The sequence below is a fragment of the Chroicocephalus ridibundus genome, chromosome 13 (assembly GCF_963924245.1).
Source record: "Chroicocephalus ridibundus chromosome 13, bChrRid1.1, whole genome shotgun sequence".
Taxonomy (NCBI): domain Eukaryota; kingdom Metazoa; phylum Chordata; class Aves; order Charadriiformes; family Laridae; genus Chroicocephalus; species Chroicocephalus ridibundus.
Window position 1 is genome coordinate 11,496,725 of NC_086296.1, and position 17,301 is coordinate 11,514,025.

The 17,301-nt window shown below is 38.5% G+C and overlaps 1 protein-coding gene across 3 annotated transcripts in view; it reads right to left on the reverse strand.

Moving 5' to 3' along the window:
- The window catches only part of SPECC1L (sperm antigen with calponin homology and coiled-coil domains 1 like), a 71,782-nt gene that overhangs the window by 53,011 nt on the left and 1,470 nt on the right, over positions 1-17,301 (reverse strand). For 2 of the 3 annotated variants that reach the window (XM_063351087.1, XM_063351089.1), the window contains exon 2: positions 3,721-3,910. In XM_063351087.1, the coding sequence (XP_063207157.1) occupies positions 3,721-3,873 (153 nt within the window). In that variant the 5' untranslated portion in view covers positions 3,874-3,910. Of the gene's footprint in view, positions 1-3,720; positions 3,911-11,854; positions 11,872-17,301 lie in introns of those variants that run through there. The other variant, XM_063351090.1, reaches the window with a different exon arrangement.

Genomic DNA, 17,301 nt, shown 5'->3' on the forward strand with positions numbered 1-17,301 from the left:
TCAACAAAGCCCACACTGCTTGTGTGGGGGGGCAAGAGCTGAGCACAAACTACTACTGTATTACAATCCTTCGTTAAACTGTAATCTAATCAGATTTCATATCTAATCCAAACTCCTTTTGTGGGCATGGGGGTAGAGGGGAAGGGAAACAATCTTGTGATGCAATTATCACCTAAAACAAGGTATTAGAAAAAGGCATAGAACAGTGATTTTCTATTTTGCTACTGATGATCAGTCAGCAAACTTGATAGTTCAAAAGAACTATTTGCTGTCAGCATTTTCACCCTGTTGAAAGAGTGGGGAAATTAGATTAAGCTTCTAGACTTATAGTACATGTTATCAAGCCAAATAGGTCAAGATGTGACTCAGCTTGAAAAAAAAAAAAAAAAACAACAACCAACTACTAAGTAAAATACACACTTTCTGACATTAGTCATCTCCAGTCCTCGCTGAACAAAGGAATTCAAGACAGCCATTCTTCTTCTGACTTACCCATAAACTATTTCTAGTCTAGATTGGAAGGCACTGCCTCCTCTGCAGCCAATTAGTAAACAGTTTCTCAAAACTGTAACACTATACTCTTGGCAAAGAAAACTATTTAGCAAAGGTTTGGAAAAATTACAAACCAGCAGCTCTCTTTTCTTAACACTCCATTCTTGACTTTAAAAAAAAAAAATCAAAGTATTTTCATAGCATTTATTTTTAATGGAAGTAAAATTAATGTCGCATGTTTATTAAACAGCTTTTTCCTCAAGGAAGAACAGTTTATCCCATTTACTGAAAACTGCAATCCTGCTTAGTATTAAACCCCCTACATTAAAATATGAAAAATTAGAAAATATCATAATTAGAAATGCTCATCCAGACCTATTCAGATTTGCTATACAAAAACCATACTATAATTGTACAATTCATATTGTTTTCCTCCACATCTTTCTTTCAGTGCATTGAAACTTGAATGATCACCTCTACAATTCATTTAATCTTAGTTTCTCAACAAGTATACCCTATTTACTGTACTTCATTCAAATCCATTTATATACATCTAATTATTCCTACCTGGGATTTTCTTTGATGCTTGCTGTTGCTGCATTTGAGTGCTTGAAACATCAAACTTCACAACAATCTGTAATTAAGTTACTGCATTTTGCAAACAGAATACTGAAGCCTAGACACATGAATACTGAAAACACATTCCAATTTTTAATATTCAAATGGTGGTGTCCAAGTCCTGGATTTTCAGGGACACTGGATTTTGCAATTCATTTGTATGAAATACAACTGCCATCTAATTACAGTTATGAGTGTTAGCATGATCACAAGCTCATTAGCTAAAGAAGTCAAAAATAATCATCTTAAAAATAAGAACACGCTGTTATTTGCGGAGTATTCTTTGGCAGATTAAAACCTAGAAGTCGTTGGCAGTTAACCTTCTCCTGTAATAACCTGTGTGAAGTGGTGGGGGGTGCTGAACATTTACAAAAGTCTTGGGCAAAGTGGGAGCCAAAAACCTACAAAGAGGTAACCAACAAAAAGGCATTCTGAAGCAGAGTGACAGCCTGACCTCTGAACAGTGTTCAGCTCTACAGAAGGGTGGGTCTCACAGTTTCTTCCTGTGCTCATTGTCCACACACTTTGAAAACTCCACAAAAAAAGGACAAACCTATGAAACAATGAGTAGTGAAAGAAGCCCAGCCAAAGCCGAACACAAAACAGAATACAATTACAAAGTAATTTTCAATTTTGCAACATCATTACTGACTGAATTAAGATTGGTATAGTACTGTAAGTGTGTATTTCTACTCCTTAAGAGTAGCCTTTCATTCAATATCCAACTCAAAGTTTTCTGAATCGATATACACGTTCACTTTGAGGTCTGACTAAACTAGTAAGCTGTTGCAATTAAAGTTATTTAACGATGGTGCTTTTTTTTTGTCAAGGAATATTAAATGAAATTCATAATACACACACCAATTCACCAAGTGTAAGAGAGGATCCTACAACCACTATGACGAAAACAACATGCCAAATGCTTTATCAAAAAGATCAAATACAAAACTATAAAAAAAATATTTTAAAAATAATGCCACTTGTTATTGATACTTCTTTCAAGTCAGTAATTATAAGTGCGATTTGCTAGTACCAGTAAATAAAAAAATACAAACAACTAACTTTGTTGTATAAGTATGGAACACTCAAAGAAGATAAGTCGTCATTATTATTAAGTCACATAGTTGGCACAACAGCAGCTTAACAAGTAAAAGCCATCCAACTGTATGAGTAAGCCTGGCTGTAACATAAAGCTGAGGTAAGTCTTCGTAATTAAGCAAAAAATTTTCATTGTGTCTCAAACATACAACTGTCATAAATTCTAATCCTACACCCAAACATAGCCAGAAGTGTTACTAATATAAGTAAAATTGTGAAAGCATACTGGGTCAAATTTCCTCAGTGTTAGATCATCCTCCACGTTTATCTCACTGAGAGGTATGACATAAGAAGCTTGATAAGCAAACTACAAAGGACTTTTGTTTCCATATTCTTTGAGAGGTTTCTAGAAATACGAAACAAGTAGTGTCAACAAGCATCAAGATTATTTAAAGTTAAGAAAACTGCAAGGTATGTGGGGTGGCAGAGGAAAGGGGAGGCACTGGGAAAAAACCTAGCTGAAAGCTGGTAAGCAAGTTCATCAGCAAAAGTACTAACCATGCTTCCATAAAAGAAAAACAAGTAAAGAAAAGAAGGGAACACACCACTTGACTTCAGCTATCCTGCATAGCTACTACAGAGAGCTCAACCCTTACCACTTCTTTAATTCTAGGTCTTTATTTGCCAGTTATTTAAATGGCCTATCTGGCTTCCTGTAGGTGACAGTGGTTCAGGCCCCAGTTGCAGACACCAGCCCTTCTCCTTGTTCTGTTCATTTGCTCCAGGGCAGCAGCAGTGCCCCAGCTCTGCAGACTGGGCTGCAGAAAGGCAAAGGAGGTGCGTCCAGCCGTGTGTCTGTGCCAGGAGAGGGAGGTGGACCACGCAGGTTCATACCATCTGTCCAACCCAGATTTGTTTGCTCCCAGATGAAAACTCCACACCAGCACACCTCAGTATGTCTTATTTTTCTTGGTTGTAGAAAATCATATGCTCCTAAATCTACTGCCCTGTTTTGCTAATATAAGAGAAAACCTCTATCTTTGAACTTGTTCAAGGAGCAAGAATCAACTTGTGAAAATTCAGCTCAAGCAGTACTTCACACAAAGCAAAGGCCAAAACAGCCAGAAGAATGTAGCTGCACTGACCTGACACGGATCACTGATATCAAAAAGTTTCTCATGTTAGATACCTCATTAGTTCTTTTTTCAGAATTCGTAAATAGCTCTTTTCAAATCCCATTAGTCACTGACACACCATTCAAGCATAACACATGACACTACTAATAACATTCATCAGAATGCAACCACCACTCTGCTCCTTTTGCAGAATAGCCAAGTTCTGCAAAGTATATTGCTTTCCGTCGCATGTTGCAATACGAAAAATACAGCATGAATGGCACACAAGGTCCTATTACCCTGGCCAGTGCTGTATAACTACCCGAACTCCCTTCAGTTACCCGTATAACAAACCTCTAGTCTAAGCTGCATTAAAGACATGCCTAAAATTCTGGCTTTATTTTTAAAGCTTTATTGCAAAAAATATAAATAATCAGAACATTCTATTGGTTATTACCTTCAGAAGAGATGCTGATGTCCCAGTTTTGGAGAGTTTTGTTACTGCAGACACTGAGGAGCCGTTTTCTGGTTTGGCTTTTTCAGTTGTTTGAGTTTTATTTACTCCAGGCACTTTGGGCACTGAGCCAACACTCCTGCTTGCTTTCTTCATTCTGGGCTGTCTGTTTATGATGCATTTACAAACAAATCTACAAGCAGAAAGACAGAAATTTTAAATATAAAATACACATGAAAAGCAATGTCTCTTTCTATAATGCTCTATTTAAGACCAGAAGTCCAGAAAAGCATTAAAGCCCACAAATTAGAGCCAAACAGAACGCATGTGACTGACCAATGGTTTTTGCTTTTTTAAAAAAGACTTTTTACCAAGAACTAAGCGCTTCCTACAGCTCCACTCCAAATTATATTTTTTTTCAGTTCTCTTTCCACAAATGGCACTGAACCAAGGTTATTTTATAAGTGACCGATGTTGCCGAGTTCACTCATTAGCTAGCAAAAGAAAGGCTTATTAGGGCAGCAACGTTCTTTATTTCTGACTGTGGGAAGGAAAATACCGTGGGAGTATTCAGGCAACAGCCTGACTACCAACAACACTGGATCTGAGAAAAGATTACCACCAGCCTGGTAATTAAAGTACTGAGAGATTAACAGCAGCTGCAGAGAAAAAAACCACTATTTTTATAAAAAAATTATTAAAATGCCAGGACAAAAAATTTTAAAAAGTTGAAAAATTCAGATTCTCTGAAACCATTTATTATTAAAAATAATGTTAATAAACACATGGGATTTTATAAAATTTAATACTCGTCATATGATAATGAGGATTATCTCTGAGAAGAAACATGAGGTAACCCACGACGTTCCATGGTCCCCAGGCAGGACACTTCAGCATCTTTACCTTGCCTTCAAGTTTTCTCAGAGACAACTGTCAATACTGTCATTTCAACCAGGAGCAAATAAACTAAACACTGAAAACAAAGCTGACTTTACTCAAACCAGGAGCAGCTGCAGCAGACCTGAGCCCTGCAGTTATCACAACTGCTAATTCTAGAAGACAACCTAAGAAAAGATAGACTAGCCAACAGCCATAACTTGAAGCACAGACTACCAGAAGGCCTAGTCACATTGGGACCTTCTACCCCCTTGCAAGAGCAGGATAGTTGGCAGCTGTTTTCTTCATCCCCCCTGAGTCAGAAGACATAGGAAGGAAGATTAAGAGGAGGAAACTTCCACTCCCCTTTCAGTCTTACAGATTCTGGGTGGAAGCGAATGATCAGGTTTATCTGAGCCCGATATCCTGTGGCTGATTAGAAACATGAAACACATGTAGTTGTTTCCATCTCTTAAGGAGTGAAGCATTTCAAAGACACAAAAAGCAGACTCATGATTGAGAGCATGAGATGTGCTACACAAAAATACAGTGACCAGGAGCGCTAATTCATTTCAACTAATGAAATTAACACTGTACACTAACACACACTCTTTCCCCCCCCATCACCACCTCAGCTGCATACAAGCGTATTTCAAGTCTGACTTTGATAAAAGTCAGGAAGACTCCAGTTTTGCCTCCTCAGAGCCCCGCATGCTGTTAACAGAAGCAACAGGAAGTTCCATTTTAAGACACTGACAATATTTGTTTATAGTTTCCAAATTCCCTTTAGCTCTGAAAGCTGGCATGAATAGACACAGAAAACTTTGTTTGCTGTTGCAGTTTCATCATCAGAATGTCAAAAATGCACCGGTCCTGCCATATGGCTACTAGTAATCAGAACGCCTTCACAGAAGATTAAATAACCGAGACATAATTTGAAATGGGACACTCCTTAGAAAACCAAAACCCAAACCAGAAAAGCCCCATGAAGGTAATATGTTTGCTATGCACACACAATTTTAAGTGCTACAACTGCCTACTAAACTCCAGAAGCAGATGCTAATATTTACAGGTAGGACCAAGTTGCCACACTTACATTTCTTGCCTTTTTCATGTTTACGAGTTGAACACTTAGTTGTCTTTTGATCTTATTCAATTGAAAACTAAAACTGAAAAGACCAAAGAGGATAGAGTTGTTTAGTAAAACTGGCATAATTACTATTGAATGATAGTTTTGATGTTCTACAGCCTACATAAAAATAGTTGTCCATAGCATGCTTGGGAAAGAATCAAACACATTTCAGCGCACAGCTTGTTGTGAAGCTGACTGCATTTTAAAAATTACTTCCAAGAAAAAACTATACTCTTGCAGGAAACCAAGTAAATCAGAACCATGGCTTTCTGACAGCTCGTAGAGCTAGTAAATCGGTGCTATAATGAAGGTTCGGGTCCTGGCAACGATACGACTAGCATACATTTGGGCAGAGCTTGACAACCTCGCCTGGCAATCGAGATAAAGCAGTAACTCCAGCTGGCCTGCAGACATCCAGCAATGGCCACCTACGATACACATTTATCAAGGCTACAGAGCACATTCATCAAGTCTGACACATCTTACAACATGCCAGATACACATTGCACACATGATCTTTGCATGCACTGTGAAAGATCGATATATTTGGGATCCACTCATTATAGCAAGCGATACAGTAACAGAACCCACAAGATGTAATCTCAAAAAGAGATCTCAAAAGGCTAACATTAGCTTTCACAGTACAAACCATTTATACTCTTACGAATATATCACAGAGGTCAACAGTGACAAAAGACTGTGTGAAGTCAAATGTTTCTCATCCGTAATGATTTGTAAAAAACATGTATTTTAGAAATGTTCCTAAAAACATGCAACAGTATTTGCTTCAAGAACAGCAACTGCATAGCAAAGCCACGTAAATAAGCGAAGCTAAACAAAGTAACAGTATAATCCTCATGTTTCACCACAGCATTAATTTAAAATATCCATAAATTTGACATTGAAAAACACTATTTGTGATTTACTGACACTCAAAGGCAGAACCACCTTACCAGAAACTTCAAAGATACTTAGAGGCCAGGGAGGGTTACGTACCGCTGTTCATGTTTTTCTTCCAGAGAAGCTAAGTTCTAGCAATTACTTTCTTACTGAAAGGAGATTGCGTAATCGTAGTTTAAAAACTGAGAAAAAGATACAAATGAGTCCAACTTAACTTAAAATAAGGAGGAGACGTTAATTAGCATTACAGGTTCTAAAAGCAGCTGCTCACTCAGGCTCCTAAAGTGAATTTATGACCTCTCAGTGCCAATTTCTCCCCTCCTGCCTTCTCCAGGAAGGAAGAAGAGGATGGGGTTTCAGCACTGAAAACAGAAAGACATCAATATTGTTGAATTTTAAGTGGAAAAAGCCCTACTTCACCCACTTTCTCAAACGACAGATATCGCAGAAAATACTACCTTAATGCTTCTAAACAAGAACACACCACACTCCTTAGGAAGACACGGTATTAGGAACCAACAAAAAATTTGTCTCTGCCCAACACTAAGTCTTAAAATAAGAAATAAAATGGTCACTAGCCAAAGCTTTCTGAATATTAACACAGAACACTAATAATTCAAATGAGAACTAAAATTAAACTAAAATTAAAACAATCACTATTGTTTTAAAAAACAAATACTGCATATAAAACTGTAGTTCATATTTTGCCCTAGGGAGAAAGACAGAATTACTGAAGACTTCCTTTCCCTCTACACACACCCTATCCCACCTCAAAAAAAAAAAAAGAAAGACAAAAAAGAGGGGGAAAAAAAGAGTGAAGTAGGCAAAGCAGGAGATAACACTAAAAAGTTGCAGTGTTATTAAGAGTTTTAACTCCATGAGATAGTCAAGAGAAACTTTTGGAAGTGACTCATATCACAGTACTAAACAAAATACTCATCTATCAACAGACACAAAATGTTACTGGAAAACATTTGATTAATGCTAGCACTACAGTATCAATTATAAAATTAATCAGGATGGAAAAAAGCCAAAACAAGCCCAAAAATATCAGATAGAAAGACTGCATTCCTAAACTAAAATGTAACTATTCGCTCTAACCTGTACCCTTTCCCAGACGTCTCTCTCTCCACAGCACACATAGCACAGGAATCAAAAGGGAATCTAGTTCAGGAGCGGCTCTCCTTGCTCTGGTGGAGGCATGTGAAACTAGTCCTGCATTTTATACCAACTGCAAATACAACTCCATAAATAATAATTTAAAAGTGTTTTGCCCAATAGCGTGGCTCTGCTCTTTACTGTAAACTGATATGATACATCCACCCAGGCAACATGAAATGCTTTCAGGGTTACTCTTATGTACTCTTTAGAAACCTGAAAACTAAGGGGTGTGGGGTTGTATGATTTCTTACTGTGATTATTTTAATGTCATCCATTATTTAATATTCTTACTTATTCTAATATTGCTGTCACAAAAGTAAGGCTCAATTACAAGGGTACAAAAATAGTTTCCTGTGCCTGTAAGGTGAGAGAGGGTCAAGCAGCAAAGAAAGTATTAGTCTTTTGCACTTGGTTGAAAATACAAAGTATCGAGAGGTATTAAGCAGTTTTATCTATTAAAAAATTGTGAATTATGAAGAAAATGATAAATAATCTTAGAATTATTTTTTTAAGAGTTCCAGAAAAATAGAAACAACTGATCGCTCAAATTTGAGGATACTGAACATTTTTGAAACATCAAATACCCAAAATGCAGAGGAAAATGGAAATATTCACATCCAAGAGCAATGGAGTCAGTACACTTTCACTCTCTATTTGTACAAGGTTCTTTGGTTTTGATATATTTAGGCTGACAACTTTTGCCCAAATAATTAGGGAATGACATTTTTAGGTCACTTTCACAGTCCCAAAAGACAGAACCGTGAAGCGAAGATCATGAAATACAGCCTCCTCAATCCCTTGTAAAACACAGATTCAGAACTTCTCCAAGTCTCTGCAGGTAAGACAGCATAGTCACCAACGACTCAATGTCTAGGATAGGAAATAAGCTGCATACTAAGAGACAGAGTTCTCTACTTTTATAATGTCCACAGCTCAAACTTTCAGCCTGCAAGCTGCAGAAGCACTCTAAAATGACGTCTCTTGCTCAATAATTCCAAAAACATAACCCATTAACCACTGGATTCCAGAAGCCCAGAGCAAGCAGTGCATTTGTTTTATTGCTTAAGACCAAGACATCAGTTTTAGTGACTTGAAAGTTTGCTGATGCTAGTGGGTTATTTAAGATACCAAGGATAACAGGAAACTGCATGAAATAACAGAAGACCCTTATGAGACTAACTGGACAATAAAAACAGCAAATAAAATTAAACATAGGTAAACACAACGCAATCTATCTCTTGGGGAAAACCAACCCCAGCTTCATATATAAATGTGCTCTCAACTCATCAACACTGCTCAGCAAGACTTCAGTGTTTTGATTCACAGCTTCATTAAACTACCAGTACAGTGTTTGGAATGAGGCAAAAAAAGCAAAGCAATTCCAGGAATTACTAAAGAAAGGAATAGAGAACAAACCATAAAACACAAATATTGCACTCAACAAATCTACCCATCTACCCGCACTTTAGTTGGTACGTGCAGTTCTGGTCTCTCAACCTCAAAAAAAGGATTTCTTACAGACCTCAAAAAGGTTCAGCAAGGGGCAAAAATAAGATCAAAGGTATATAACAGCTCCCATGAGACATCTCACGGGGAAATGATAAAAGCCTATCAAACCTTGAATGGCATCAAGAACGTAGGCTGGGACTGGCTGCTAACAATCCCTTCCAGTACTAAAACTAGGGACCAACAACTGAAATTAGAGCCAGGTACAAAATAAGAAAAGTGAGCCGTATTTTTAATGCAGACTGGAAGAATTCTGTGGCTGGATGAAGCACGAGTGAAAGGAGAGACTGGACATGCACAAGGTAGAGAAATTCCCTAATGATGCTAAACAGCTGAGCACAAAGGCCTCAGAAACCCCTCCGAGCCAAAAATAATCACGGGGTGGGAAAGCCGTCAGGGTAGGAGGGGAGACTTTGGTTTTGGGTCTTTTTTCCCCTGAGGCATCTGCTCACAGCCGTGGCTGAACCCGGAGCACCAGGTGGGATGGATCCCTGCACCAGGCAGGGCAGTGTCTGCTACGTTCTTATGCCGTGAGGAAAATATACAGATGTCAATGATTTATGGGTGCTGCAATTTTGGAACAACTGCTGCAGGTAGTCATTTAGAGAGGAAAGACTTTCCTATTACTTTCTATTTAAAAAATTTTCCATTAGAAGGTGTGGAATCACAAAAATAGGAATTCTACCTTTAAGTTATGTTATCCATCCACTGTCTTCAAGCCACACTTGCTATTGCTACTTCTCTTTTAAAACCAAAGGGAGGAAAGACTGGAGCTTTGGGCAAGAATTGGCTGTTATACACCTAAATTTCTCTACTCCTTCTTTGGAGAAAACTTCAGAGCTGTAACTGCTGTGAGCAATGTGTAACCGTTGCAATACTTAACATTCCAGACAAGTGACAGGAACATTTACAGAAGAACTCCTAAACTTACGAACTGTGCTCTAAAAGCCTTTTCATAACAAAATTAAATAATGTACTCTTGTTTTCAAGCTCCTACTTTAAACAACTGCTATGTCAAAACTGCCGAGGAAAGAAAAAGCAACTGTTCATCAACTAAATCCAAGTGATTTTTCCTAGCGTGAGGAATCTGTTCCACAAGGAAGGGGAACACTGTTCAAAAGTCGGTCCTAGCACAGACTTCTACATTGACTGCTCCTTCAGAAGCTTTTTTTTTTTTTAATTGCAGTTTTGGAAACCAGAACAAAAGACCAGGTAAATCTATATCTTACTGGTATCCATCCTAGAGCTGATTAAAAAAATATTTTAAGTACCCCATAGCCACCCATTAACTATGGCTGCTCACACTAGAGATGAGAATACCATCCACATTACTACTACACAGGTTTTGTTTCATTGGTGTTAGAAACATCCTTATATCTGAAGGCAGTCTGTGTGTCCCTCAGTGCAAGCTGAGAGAAACTTCAACCAGCAGAACACAACGAAAGAAACAGAAGGAGGAATATAACATGTAGAATATTAGTCCAATAAACATGGAGGAACACTAAAACCTGGTTTTGGCCATGGAGTCATTTTTCAGTCCTTTTGGTAAATTTCACAATTGCATCCAAATCTTAAGCTGTGCACTAACATATGATGCAATATATACCTATTTTCAGGATAGTAATTACTCCTCTATGTTAAATTTTAAAGGCTTAAACAAACTTAGCAGGAATATCAACCTCCTCTGTAAACCCCTTAGGTTTATATTCCAATAAAATACAACCAACTCTTCTTTTGGCACTGTAGGTTTTCTGGGCAAAGAAGATCTTAACACAATAAATTTCCAAGGACTAGCCAGCTTTAACTGTAAGAGCAGCTAGTCTAAAAAGTGATGCTTGGTCAGTTAACCAGGTTAACTGAAAGCGAGATTATCTATCATCATTCCAAGCAGTAAGTGTTATTACAAAAATCAATAACCCTCCAGTTACAAAGGTGTATTTATGTCACATAACACTAAGTATATACTGTATTCCTTAACCAACAATTAGATTCCCCTGCACGCATGGGAATTTTCCTTGCACTGCCAGAGAAGTACTTTTAAAACCAGCAACGGACAACTTTAAGACCGGTGAATTTGGCTGAATAGCACGCCAAAAGGTGCACAACTACCACAAAGGATTCCTTCTGTTTCGAACTAACTAGCTCAGCAGATGACATTTCTTGCAATGTACTCCGTCTCTAGCACAGCTGTTCCCAAAAGTGCCGGCTGGAGTAGGTGACCAGTGGTGACCTTTTCCCCTTTTCTCCATTCAGAACATTTTCAGCTGAACTCTTGTCCCACCAACTGCAGCAAAGGCTTCTGCAGCATGACGTTCACAGGAAGAAGAAAGGGAGGCAGTAGGCTTGCTGCCATCAGAAAAAGGGGGACAGAGAAAGGACAGGCAACATGGTGTTTTCAGGACCTAAACCAGCAGCTCCCACCACAAGTACGTTACAGTTGAAACCTGTAAGATAAGTGTACCATGCTCATCCAAAACACTCCATCAGATCTTCAGTTCATGAGAAACCCCAAAACGCCAAATCCTGTTTCCAGTATGGTTACGATGACAAATCTGTTCTTACCCTCTGTTGACTAATGTAGTCTCAACTTGAGGACTTTCTATTGCCTGGATTTCTGGAACTGGGAGGTGACTGGGTCACTATGTCCACTTCACCACCAACCTGGTTCGGCAACATTCCTGAAGGCATTGTACCAAAAAAAATTGAGAACAGGAGAAGGATCCAGAGATACATCCCCCTGAGGACCTTCCCAGCCCCCAGGTGCTTGCAGCTCTGGGACTCCCAGCCCCAGAAGGACCCTCCTGGTCTCAGCTGGACCAAGGGAATGGCCCACGCGCAAGCCAGCCTTGCTAAGGCTGGGGGAGGGAAGTACCTGCTAGGGATTGCTTAAGCTAGTCATGAAAGTAATTTAATTGTACCCTGCCACCAAAAGAGGCAGTCCCACCCCTTCTTCAGTCCTCTCCCTTCTTTCAATTCTAGAGATCATAGCTCATTTTTTGATGAGTTGGTTTTTCAGTCAGATCAGGACTGATCTGACTCACCTTATAATTGCTAGATACTATGCAAAGGAAGCAGCGGGACTAGGAACAAGAAGAAAGGCTCACCCCTTCTGAGACGGTGTAGGCCCAAATTTGTTTTAATTCAGTTTCAGGCTATTGGACGCTCAGCAACAGCCCCAATTTAAACAAACCTCTTATTGCTGCCCAACCACTTTCCAAGCCACACTGTTCTGTGGAGCCACATGGTAAGATAGATGAGGCAAGAGATGAACTGTGTTATTTCTAAGCAATCAACACAAGACAATACAGGGCACTGACCACCACAAAGGGTCGAAACGCTGACTATCTACGGGTTTGAATTCTCTGCTCCGACCCACATCTTCCTTCACCTCCAAGGCCTGTCAGCAGCAGCACACTCATTGCTTAGTTTAAAATCCTTCAGGCTTGGCAGACAGCAAAGAGACAGGACTGCATGCAAATCTTTCCTAAATACCCTGGTATCACTACGGGAGGAGCATTTACCTACCCCACTATGGAAGCCCAAGGACATACATTCGAGTTATAGAGGAAAAAAAGTCTTGGGGACAGGATGGAGAGACTCCCATTTATTTGCAGCCACTACTTTTTTTCCCTCCCCCAGGAAAAAGGATAAGATACTGTTTCACTTCCATATTTTTATTCCAAGCCTTACAGAAAGGGGTGAATCACTAACCAGCTTATAGATTCCCTGTTTTCTTGGAAAGTTTGGCTGTTGGAGCAATGCAGGACACTATGAGGGGACGGAGCCTAGGAAAGCACCAAAAGCACTAAAAGCCCAGGACGAGTACGGCATCCCTAACTGATGTGACTGCTGATGTGCTGATACCACCATGGAATGCCAAGTGCCTAACACTTCAGCACTTTCCATTGTGAAACACTTTTATGGCATTTCTTTGAGAAGCTCCTATACCTCCAGGTTTCATGGTGAGCCTTTGATGTTCAGCTGAAGGCCTGGGAATAGTTTTCCTGTTCCCTCCAGAAAGATGTAGTCTGTCTACTAAAAAAGGCTTTACTGAAGGAGTTATTTTTTTATAGTTATGTAGTTATTTTTTTCCTCCAAGTATCCTTTACTTACAAGACTAATGTCCGTAAGTTATAGACTTAATGGAATTTTCTTCTGTAGACAGATACTATTTATTTTTTACAGGTATATATCAGTAACATTTCCTTTCCATTAGACTCAGTGTGTTACTTACACTACTAACTGCATCTGGAAGAAGAAAAAGACCAACGATAACAGCACTGAAGAAAGGAGGATAGGCCATCCTTCAAAATCCACAATGCTCACTCAATTAAGCAGATTTGAATAGGTAAAGAATGATATCTACTGTGGAACAAGGATACTTCACTATTAAATCAGAACCCTGGGTTCTATTCCTACATCTGCCCATTTTCCCTATAGATTTGAGACAACCAGCTCCTTATGTCTGAGCTTGGTTGTAAATCACAGTAATACCTGTCACAGCAAACGATCTGAACCTTTGGAGATTAACAAGACAGCACCCTTAAGCTTTTTCAAAGTCATAGCGATGCCAGTAATTACAGGTTGAGGAAACCCTCTCCTGTAGTTTTGTATAAAGTTGGAAAGAAGAATAGCAATAGTTTGGGGCAAAAAAAAATAATACTGTGTTAGAAAGCGTTCATTCTAACATCTTAATTCTTGATGAGAAATTCTCAGTTATAGTCAAACCGGGTGATATTGCCACATTCAAGGATGTATCTTGCATTTACAAATCATAAATCAAGAAAAATTTGATGACAAGAACTTCCTTCAACTGTACGTATTTAAGAAGTTCATAATTTCCAGAAGAGACACATAATTGTCCAGTTGATATAAACGAGTGCAGATAAAAAGCAGCCTTGCATGATTTTGTCATTGCAAGGAAAGAAACATGGGTTTTTTTTGGTCACAGAAAAAAAATAAAAGCAAAACTAGAACTTCAAGCGAACAGAGTTACTCAGATTTGTGATAGGAATCGTGTCTATAAATAACAGTTTTAATTTTTTTTCTTTTCCTCCAGAAAACACCTTCAGGGACTTGAAGGAAATATTTGCCATTAACTATTACAATACTGGTTACCCCTTAAGGAAAAGCAAATTGAAACAGTGAAGACCATTTTGGGCAAAGAAAGAAAGGCTTTTGACTGCACAATAGCCGTTCCTTTAACTGCATACTCATTATCAAATCCCAGTATCATTTACCTTGCTAAATAAAAGAAACTGTAAGCTCAGCACAACCTGGCAACTCAGTAAAAATTAAAAAAACTATATAAAAATTTTAAAAATCTATAGCTAAACAGAGAAAGTCAAGCTCTAATAGATCACTTTTATGAACTTGTCCGTGTCAGTTAAGACTTGTCAATATGAAGACTGCCAACATTTTATCAATGAACAGTGAAATATGTTGAAGGAGCCTCTCCAGCACCACCCCTCACAGAGCAACAGAATTCTGTAGCCGAAGTTTCAAGAAGGCTCCATCTGCCAAAACCACTGTGTGCTTTTAATTAAGAACATATATCGAAATGTAAGAAGAACACAGAAAATTTCAAGGAGTGTTAAGAACGCCAGCCTCTTGGTCAAGCTTTCCACCCACCCCCTCGAATGTATATCCCATCGGAAATGATTATTCACCGCATGTACCTGTGCAGAACACGTATCCTACACTGGCTAAATTGGTCGACCAAAGTCAGGGAAATGTCTTTAGCATCAGAAAAATACTAATACCTTCAAGCTGATGTCATCAAATACTTCAGTTGAGTATTTCCATACTACCTTTATTATTTTTAATACTATTTAAATACTAGATATTAGATGCTCGGTTTATTTTCCTGACTAAAACTGCATATATACCAGTTAGTTGCAGGCGATCATTAGCTTGGCTTCATTCTGGCAAACAGTACTGGAAAATAAAATTAACTGAAGTTTTATCTTTCATAAATGTCAAACCAAGTCTTGAAGTAAAAATGAGTTATTTTTTCTCTTGACATTTTACTTAAGTGCCTTTACAACCCTTTAATATGTAACAAATGGCTAGTTCTAAATTATGATTTTTTTTTTTTATACTGAAACCTTGCAAATTGATTCCTTTTAAAAAGTCTGTCTCCTTCTACCTAACTTCACAATTTATTCTTGTATTACTCTTTTTTTCTGTAATTTGGGAAGCTACTTGTTCTGCTACTTATTTGCAACGCAGTGTCAGTTCTTTGCAAAACTAAGGTATCCTGAGATGTTTATTTACAAAGATGAAGATCAAAAGTTGTAGTGCCTTTAAACAAAAAGTCCTCTTTCCCAAAGAAAATCATGCATGTGTGTGTGAAAACTCTAATGATGAATTATTTATATGTTAAAAGATAGCATACTATGATTTCTTGCAGGCTGCATTAAACTGTTAAGTGCTCCAAATGGCAGCTTCTCTGATCATTTCAGTTGGAATAAGCTCAAAAGAAACAAGTAGTATGTTCCTTGTGACTAGTCACTTAAGGCAACGATTAAGTCTATAACTCAGCTTCGAACACCCATTTTTTCTCCCTTTTTCAGTATAAAGACTATAAATAAGATCAAATGGGGTGATTTTTGAAGCCAGGAAGTACAAGCGTAACATTTCTTGTGCTGTTTTTCCCACTGAGCAATAGAGATTCAGTCACATTAATAGCTTTATACACTTCTAGAACTGGATCCTAGGTGGCAAGACAGGCTCCAACGTTGCAAGATCAAGGCATGAAGAAAAGTACTTCTGAAGTATGTTAGTGAAAGATCTTTTAAGGAACTTCCATCACATGCCTCTACCTTCTGAGAACGTGTTTTCCTCTAGCACAGACTTATTTCCGTTCACCAAGTTACTCGTAAGTATATATTTATCCATACCTAAAATGTTAACTGCACGTCATCTCATCTATTCTGTACAATGAAATCTTTGCAGCATAAAAAAAAACATTCCAACATGCACTTAGACAGGAACTTCTAAAACTCATTTGCTACACCTTACACTAGCAACTAACACAAGCCAGAGATCATTCTCCAGTCTGGAGGTAAACCTGCACTGCTTGGTTTGTGACTATACAGCGAAAATCGCTTCCCCCTCTCCCCCATCTGGAAAAGGGGGGTCATGGTCCATGTCTGTTTGAAGAAGTCCTGGCATCTGCCACCTTTGAATGATGCCCAGGTATGGCTAAGGAAAATGCTAGGTGGCCTAGCTAAGCCATGCTAGTGACCATGCTGACAATTTACATGCCAGACCTCACCCTAACACTCAAGTATTCTTTGATTTGCAACTATAGACACACTCTCCATTAAGGGAAACCTTCATTCAAGCCTCTCCTCAAGCCTGATGCAGAAGGCACCTTTGGTAGCACACTTGGAAGGCCACAGAGATCATGCTGCCTTAGAACACTGAGGGAAAAGGAAAATACTGCAGAGATGTTAAGCTGCAAAACACAACAAAAAGCTCAGTCCATGAGAATTGGAAATCCCTGCACGAAGGTTTGCCCAAAGTGACATTCCATTTAATAAAACAGTCCTTTATACCACTAAAGAGAGAACACAGATCTTTATTAATGATCAGACCAAAATTCATGTCGACAAATGGCGCTCTGACTTGAGCACATAGAAGAACTGAAAAGTTGACTGCAGTGCTTATCTAGATGGCATCATATTTGACAGAAATAGTATAATAAGTTAAAAAGATTTGAGGTGTTTTGTTCCCCACAAGTCCGCATTGTATTCAATAAAGAAAGAAAAAGAGACATTGGTCTTCAGACATACAAAAACACCTGAAAAAAATCAAGTCTTTTCTCTTATTTCACATAGTCTACCAGCCTAGAATCTGATTTTTCCATTAACTGAAAAATAAGTGGCAGTATTACAAGAAACAAAAGACCACTCAGGTCTCAATTTCTCAATTTTAATCTCAGACTGTTTACAATGACCTGCTCTTTTCATTTTTGCTGGCTACTACCTAACAACAATCAACTA